The sequence below is a fragment of the Morone saxatilis genome, unplaced genomic scaffold, assembly GCF_004916995.1.
Source record: "Morone saxatilis isolate NCDOM2014 unplaced genomic scaffold, NCSU_SB_2.0 Contig16, whole genome shotgun sequence".
NCBI lineage: Eukaryota > Metazoa > Chordata > Actinopteri > Moronidae > Morone > Morone saxatilis.
The window spans coordinates 21,297,233-21,305,648 of NW_023339718.1; the positions used below are offsets into that span (position 1 = coordinate 21,297,233).

The 8,416-nt window shown below is 37.0% G+C and overlaps 2 protein-coding genes across 2 annotated transcripts in view; both read left to right on the plus strand.

Annotated features, from left to right (window-relative positions):
* The window catches only part of LOC118325839 (protein HIRA), a 13,477-nt gene extending 12,380 nt beyond the window's left edge, over positions 1-1,097 (plus strand). Inside the window, exon 25 of the mRNA XM_035658678.1 lies at positions 251-1,097. Coding sequence (XP_035514571.1) covers positions 251-367 — 117 coding nt within the window. The 3' untranslated portion in view covers positions 368-1,097. The remainder of the gene's footprint in view (positions 1-250) is intronic.
* A 2,356-nt stretch (positions 1,098-3,453) lies between these two features.
* Positions 3,454-8,416, plus strand: part of LOC118325713 (interleukin-6 receptor subunit beta) — a 12,386-nt gene continuing 7,423 nt past the window's right edge. The window contains exons 1-8 of the mRNA XM_035658493.1: positions 3,454-3,649; positions 4,520-4,624; positions 5,417-5,528; positions 5,759-5,892; positions 6,096-6,226; positions 6,665-6,821; positions 6,908-6,990; positions 7,757-7,979. Coding sequence (XP_035514386.1) covers positions 3,577-3,649; positions 4,520-4,624; positions 5,417-5,528; positions 5,759-5,892; positions 6,096-6,226; positions 6,665-6,821; positions 6,908-6,990; positions 7,757-7,979 — 1,018 coding nt within the window. The 5' untranslated portion in view covers positions 3,454-3,576. The remainder of the gene's footprint in view (positions 3,650-4,519; positions 4,625-5,416; positions 5,529-5,758; positions 5,893-6,095; positions 6,227-6,664; positions 6,822-6,907; positions 6,991-7,756; positions 7,980-8,416) is intronic.

An 8,416-nucleotide genomic window follows, 5' to 3' on the forward strand; every position in this document is an offset into this window, starting at 1 on the left:
ATCCATAACTTTGACAAGCGACTTGAGGTCCTGCTTCATTCTTACACCTGCTGCAAAAACTGCTGACACATATTAGTCCTTCATCCTCCCTGCATCTAATTATTTTCAAACTGATTACATTTCACTGGTACATCATATTGTGGACACTGTAGTCCTGTTTTGACCAGTTAATGAGTTAGCCATAGCTAGCTTTGGCACTGCGTTTCAAACATGTTTCTAACTATTTGTTTTCATTGATTTCTGTGTTCAGGGTCTACGTAAGCGGGAGTTGCTGCGGGAGGTTTTACCCGTCATTGTTGAGAACCTGCGATTCCAGAGACTGTTCACTGAATACCAGGACCAGCTGGAGCTGCTGCGCAACAAATAACACACACACTGCTATACACAGACATGCACAGACTGACACAAACACACACTTGGACTCATCATGAAACCAGTTTGGTTCGTCCCGGCTCCGCTCGGTTCCGGTAAACTCTTGACTGCTTTCCTCCACTTGGGAATCTTGAAACGCTGTTCTGGCTGGAAAAAGCGGAGTGTTTTGTGAGAACTTTAATAAGAGCCAGTTCACAGCCTTTCAAGCGCTGGGACTTTTCAGTGCTGTTGCTCACTGGGGAGAAGTGGGTGCTTAGTGTTTTTTTTTTTTTTTTTAATCACGATTTCAATTTGAACTTTTCGTCTTTTGTCTTTTTTTCCTGCTTAATGTGTTTTTTCCTGACCTATGCACCTCTCTCCTGCACTCCTAATCATGAACTTAAAAAGATTAACTTAAGAGAGACTGTGATAGATAGGTTGCAGGTTTGATCCCTGCCACATGCAGTATCAGCAGCTGTGTGTCCTGTCGCTCTCAAGGCTGTTTCCCTCCTCAGAGAGAGAGAGAGAGCAGAGGTGAGACACTCATACAAGAAACGAATCAGAATGGATGTAAAGGAGCAATATGCTTGTACCAAAGTGATGCCTTTAATTGTAGAAATAACCACACACCTGTATCTGCAAGGAAATGAAGGGCATCCAGACAAAGGTTCAACCGGGTTTTAGAGGCTGATATTTCTTGACTCAATCTGCCAATAGGTGAAGTTTTGAGTATATTGGCTTGCTAATACCAAAATGTAAAGTCACAGCGAAAAAAGATTTATTACATTTAGATCATCGCTGGAAATCAAATTTACATAATGAAATACAGGATGGACTTCTGGGAAACGGAGTCAGACGGGATCTCAGATATTTAAGTGAAGAAAAAAAGTTTGCCTTTAGTCACTTTGTAGCTGATTCTAACCACACACAAGTCAAAGAGCACTTAAAGCAACTCAGAGGTGAGAAGATGTAACGGAAGCACAACAGCTCAATTTGTATTGTGACACAATTTAAGTAAAAAACAAACTGGCAATTCAATCTGATTGTTGTGGCAACGCAGGAATCTCTTGTAGATGTGTGGTAGTGTGGATTAATCACATCTTTGATCTGCAACTGTTTCAGACATCAGTGCAAGCTGTCGATGCTAGACGGCATTTTTAAACAACAGTTTGAAGTCATGTCACCAAGTGTTCTACACAACACATCCATTTTTTTACCTAAACTTCGTCATCGCCTCTAAAATCAAGATAATCAAATAACTTGCCAACTAAGGAACATACTGAGTGTGCTTAATAAGTCACATTTATAATGTGCTGGATGAGTGGATTTAGAACCAAACTCGGTTTTCAGGCAGATCTTAACCTTTATCATGACAACTCAGATTATATCATATTTACTGTAGACCTTATTGTTGCATCCTCCTGCCTGTCTGTCTGCAGGTGTTTAGCAAGAGAACACAGACAGACAGGAAAACAGAATTATGTTCTTCTACATACACAAAACCTGAACATTTAGTCCTCTGATCTGCAGGTTTTTCTGACACTTTTTGAACTTCTTTTACTATAAACTAATGCCACAGTCACATTCAAACTAATTGATTGTAAATACCAGTAGCTGTTTAAGGACAATGTGCTGTCAGCTTTCCTGAGCTCCTGTATGTCATACTCATCAAATGTTCAAGGTATATATGTGTATGAAACAGGCCTCTGAGGTAATCAAAGACACAGTTTTTTATGTGTTATAGTTTCACAGACACTATCAACTCTGCTCACTACATCCAGTGCAGCTTATTACTCATTCAATCCAACAAAAATGGTTTGTCAGCTGTCTGTGATTGTAGGATCGTCTTATTGTTCTCGAAATTGTGTGAAAGTTTCATCAGATCAGGTTGTGATCAGAGAGGGCCAGTGGAGATATATATATATATATATATATATATATATATATATATATAGTAGTTACTAGTCATATATTAGCTATAGTCAGTATAGCTATAGAGTACTATATGATATAATATATAATATATATATTATATTTTTATATATATATATATATATATATATATATATAATATATAATTTGGTCTGTTTCACTTATTTTCTTGTTTGTAAATAACCACATTATCTTTACTTTATATCTGTTGCCAGGCAAAAAGAACTCCAAAAACAACAGTTTTTCAGGACTGAGAGGGGAAACGTTTTTGTCTGACATCCATTAACTTGACATTTGAACAGGTTTAAAGGCCTAAAGGTCATGAAACCCAACACCTCAATGAACATCAAGAAAAAGTATTTCTTTAGCCTTTCTGTCTACAGCAGCAGTAATGCACTCCTCTGCCAATCCAGTGTGTGTATATAAATGGAGAGTTTGAGCTTAGAAAGCTTGTTTACTGCTGTAATTCACTGCACAGTGTGGAGAGCAGGGCTGAGGCGGACACACGCAAGTCCAGAGGAAGAATTAATCCTCTTTCTTTACTAATCTGTACAGAGTTTATTTCTGTTTTATTTCTTTCTATTTTGTTTGTTTGGGTTTTTTTTTTCCGCTGTTAGTCATTTTTAAATGTTTGTACGAGGCAATTTTTGTTTCCATTTTCTATAAGAAAAAAGAAAAAAATGAGTGGAGACAAGCTGAAATTTTGCTTTTGAAGAAAGTGAAAAATAAACAAATGAGAAGTAATTTCCTGTCTTCACTCTGTGTGTGTGTGTGTGTGTGTGTGTGAGTGAGAGTGAGTGAGAAAAGTTGCTGGTCGAATGCCTTGTTCAAGAGAATATTGTTTAGTAAAGAATGTATTACCTAACAAACAAATGTTGTTATTTAAGCAACACAAAGAGGATCTTTGTGGAACACAAATCACATTGTATAAAAGGGAAAAAGCAAAAGATACAGAACTAAATATCAAATGCTAGAAGTCTGCACAAGTTTTAAACAGACTGAAACCTGCCCCATACCCGTGTCTGTAAGACTTGATCATTTCCAAGGAACGTATCACACACACACACACACAAACACACAATGTGTTAATGTTTGTCACCTACAGGCATGGAGCAATTTCCTGACCTCAGCGGCTGAAACTGAGAGGTGCCGAGTTCATTTGCTGGCTTCCTCATACACCCCTCAGAGATAAAAACAACATGTTCTCTACAGGTTTTTCAAACTGTCTTTAGGCAGTTTAGATGTTTAGAATGAGCTGATCTGTTGAATATATCGTCATTTTTACCAGCTAAAATGGATATTTGTTCTCTTAAACTGCACCGTGCTACCTGGACAGTGATCAACCTCCTCTGTGTGTTTTCTCATGGTGAGTTTCTCAACAAACATTTCTCAGTGAAAGCCACATATTGCATTTAGCTGTTTTTTTAAATGTTAAACTTCATGGTTCCTTATCCATGAAGGGATTAATCTAAAATCTAGATTAAAGTTGTTTTTAATCTAGAATTTAAATGACCTTTCTCAGATATTTACTGGAGTAGATTTATCGATTAATCTTGAATTAACTGGACTGAAGGAGGTTCAGAGTTATTTCAGGTCTTAAATTGAGCTTCTAAAAGGGGCATGTCTAATTATTTTTATTATTGTTATTGTTGTATGTTATGTTACCTGTAGTTTTGATATTTCCCTTCGGGTTGTTTAAAGCATTTAATTCTTTGCAAATTGTTCTTCAATCCACCGAGATGCAACACAGCGCCACAGGAAGTCATTCCTACCTGTGGCCATCAAACTGGTGCCTGTAATGTTCTCTGGTTAATGTTAATGTGCAATATTATGTCCTATTCTGTCACTAATACTGCAGTCTTTTAAGGATGTCATAATATAATTATTCTCAATGTCGTGTGAGCACCTCGAGCATCTGTAACAAACAAATTTTTTCAAAAGTATTTCTGATTCTGATTCTGAATTCAGCAGTTAGACATAGGCTTTTACTGATCCATTCAAACTTTTGTGTGCACTCAAAGGTCAGTGCCATGTACAAATACAAAAAAAACTTTTAAGTATTTTACAAGAAAATAGAAATAAGAAATAATATGCATTTTTAAAAAAGAAAAAAAAAAGAAAATATTCATAATTTAGACCTATCTGGTTTAACTTCAGGAAAAAGTAGAATCATCAGGTTTTGTTTTGATGTCATTCCTGTTGTTTTCTGTGTTGTGTGTGTGTGTGTGTGTGTTAGAAGTGACGGTAAGGTACTTTGATCTGAAGCTGTGTGAAGAGGATAAGCAAGTGTGTGTCACTGACCTCAGAGACTGTGGCCCTCGACCTCCTTCATCTGTACTGAGTGAGTACACACACAGAACAGTCAGATATCTTGTTTTACCTTGTCTTTTACTGGTTCCTCCTATTTTGCTTTGATTAAGTTTGACCTAAATTCAAACCAATTGTTAAAAATAGGTATTGACTTATTTGTAAACTCACTAATTTTGTAGTTACTCTATAGCATCCCCAAAGTCCACAGATTTTCTTCAAACTCATTGTTGTTCTTTTGAAATTCAACACATTTCCCCCTATTTTGTATCCATATACAGGGTAATTTACCTTTAATAAGACAAAATAAGGTTAAACCAGGTATAAACATGTATAATGATCAAACATGCTTATGCTGGGTAGGAATTGGTTTAATAATTTTAAAATATCTATCAGTTGTTCTGGGCGAGTTTGCAAAAGTATAATATGTAGTTCTAACACAGTACCTGGAAGTAAAACTTCTTTGTGAATAACGAGTTGATGTGATTATAGGAGTACAACGCAGGAAGCTATCACTAACTTGTTGACTAAGACAGCACATAGGTACAATGTACTTTAACTGCAAGTCACAATAACAATAATAACAATCGGAAATCTTATAATTGCAATTTCTCAAATACTATCTGTCCAGCTTTGATGAGACACATGGGAATTGTACATTATGGTAGAGTTCTGGCTTACAGAAAAAGTTACATTTAGGTGCGACAATATAAGAGAATAGGTTTTAAGGCCTTAACTGCGACACCATTTTTCAGATTTTAATAAAATGTTGGCTTATGTGTACCGTATGTTGTTGAAAGTGGTTTCTCCTGTTGTTTTCCTGCAGAGACCCTGAACATGTCCTGTTACTACCAGATATCATACAGATCCATGACTTGTGAGTGGAGTGAGGAGGCAAAAGGCCACACCGAGTCTGATGTCTCGCTCATCTTCAGGAGGTAAACACTGACAAAACTGTGATGGCTTACTACTGAAATATTTTTTTTTTAAGTTGTACTCCAGATATAGGTTCTACGTATGAAGCTACATATACTATACTAACTTTAACCAAGAGCTAATTATTTCATATTTCTGAAATGTAGCCAGTCAGTGCTGCTTTTTCTTTGTATCAGATGTAATATTGAAAACTAATTTATCTCTCTTTTGATTTCCCTCCTTTCTTTTTTAGAAGGGATAAAATCTTCTCCTGTCCGGCAGTCTTCAACCCATTAGCTGTCCTAAGTGTCACAGCAAGGATAAAAAACTACATGACGGGGACTGAGATCTGGTCCCAACCTCATACTGTGGTTTTTTATGATGCAGGTTAGTGTCCCAGACATTTGATCACTCCACTACACAGTAATAATTGTAATGCCAGTTAACTGTTGTCTTCCTCTGCTGTTTCCAATCTGAATTTTCCAGAAAATATGAGATAATTAACAAATCAATCCACAGACTGATTGCTAACATGAAATTATAATAAAGTAGCTGAATTATCTTCTCTTCATCCATTTTCCTTTCCTCAGTCAAACCCTCTCCGCCTGTATTAACAGTACTTGGCTTCACTGCAGACTCTGTTGATGTGTTTTGGATGAGCAGCAGTGACGGCAGTTGTCAACTTCGCTACAGAGTCAACCACACTAACATATGGTCCCAGGTTAGCATCAAACACTTTTTGTTACGAAGGAGAACATTATACATTGTACATTAACCACCTAGAGGTTTTTCCTCCCCTTAGCTACTGTATACATGAGCTGCAAGCATATTTTTCACATTTTATTTGTGACAGGCTCATGCTGTATGGCCCTTTAACCCTAAAATAAAATAAAATTTATAGGGATCAGCTTGTCCCCACAATGTGATTGAGTGAACAAGTTTGAGTCCCCACAACACCATTTGTACAAGAACACAAACATTGCTATATTTAAAAGTCCATGTCTTAACTGTTTGTTTTTATAAATTTGGAAGTACTTATTGAGGTTTTGTTCTTTATCCCTTTCTTTCAGTGTTGCCCTTGTTTGGGGGAGCCCTCAAATCAAAATGCATTGATGAGTTGTTTGTCTGGAGTACCTTTAGTTTTTGTTTTTGTCACCAGGCTTCAGACTCTATCCCTGCACATCGAGGTCAGGTACTGAACCACACAATCAAAGACCTCCTGCCGTTCACCGACTACATAGCTGCTGTGGCCTGCAGAGAGTCTAACATCTGGAGTGACTGGAGCTCTGACGTCAGTGTGAGGACACTGGAGAGGGGTAACAGTTTACATTCAAACAGAGATCAAAGTTAAAGAATAAACCATTGACATTCAAGTTTTAATTTTGTACTTTTTCTTTGCCAGTACCCTCCAAGTCTCCAGAGGTGTGTTACAGAGTGGAGAGAACAGACCCTGGTGGATCTTTACTCCTTCATCTCATGTGGAAGGTACATCGGAAATACTTGGACTAGTCATGTATAAAATTGTCTCCCTTTTCTGCATATCAAGATAAGTCATAATGTAGTATCAAGTCCACTCTTGCCTTATCTTTGACGGTCCGTTGTCTTCAGGGAATCTAAAACAAGACATTTAATCTAAGGAAAGAAAATGTTTAGGTGGTCCTTTGGTTGAAAAATGTCAAAATATTACATCCCTAAAGCTTTAGCTGTGTTTGCTAGTACATATTCTTGTCATCAGTGTTAATTTAAAACAAAAATAATATAATCAAATTAAGTGTTTTTTGACAACCTTTTTAAATAGCAAAAACGAGAATAATAATAATTTACAAATAAAGACCAGATGATAATATGAAAGACAGACATTAGAGGACTAATTACTGTTTTAATGCAAAGTCTCATTGGATGACTGATGATGACTGGTGATCAGTAAAACAATTTCCTCCTTCACATAAAAATAGCCAAAAATAAGATGTTGATTTAGCTGTCTAACCCAGTGTGACACTGCACTGAAGCTGTAACTCTCATATTTCATTTCTTGGAAGGAAAAAAAAACAACAGATTTATGGTTTAATGAAAAATTGAACATGAATTAGACTAAAATATCTCTGAGAAAACTAGACCAAAACATCTGACTAATACAACTTAAACGACTAAATTGTGACTAAAACTAGTAGACATTTTTGTCAAAATCAGGTGGACAAATGTCTTCAAACAAATGTGGTATCAAATTTATTTTGCAAACATCTCCCTACAGGACCTTGACCTCCATGATGCTGGAGGTCATATCCTTGGATACCAGGTGAGCTACGAACCAGCGAAGAAGCAGCAGCTGCAGGACAGATTGATTCAAAACGTCACAGAGTTAACGGCGCTGCTGTTGGTGGAGGAAGGGAACTTCTCTATCACAGTTACAGCCTTCAACATGGCCGGCTACGGAGCTGCCGCACATCTCAGCATTGACACACAAAGGCAGAACAGTGAGTGGCACACTGCTTATTTCCACAGACTTTATAAATAAAAAGGTTATTACATGTAAATAGTTCATTATTTTGGTGCACCAAGGAGCAGAAGATTTCCAAGCTGTCCTCTGGCAAGACACTGAGACACTGCTTGCTACTAGATTGCACTCTAAATCATCTGCTGGCTAATGATGACTAAACTAAAACAAAATCAAACAACTCAGTAATTCAATGATCTACTGTAAAAAAAAGTCATCTCTCTCTCTCTCTCGTCTCCTCTCTCACACTCACACACACACACACACACACACACACACACACACACACATGATGAGTAGCACAGAGCCACAGAGATATTAAATAGCCAATAATGATAATGATCTGAATTTTTTTTTAACAAATTCAAAGCTTGTGCTCTCCAATTACGAAATATCCTGTGTGTGTATGTGTGTGTG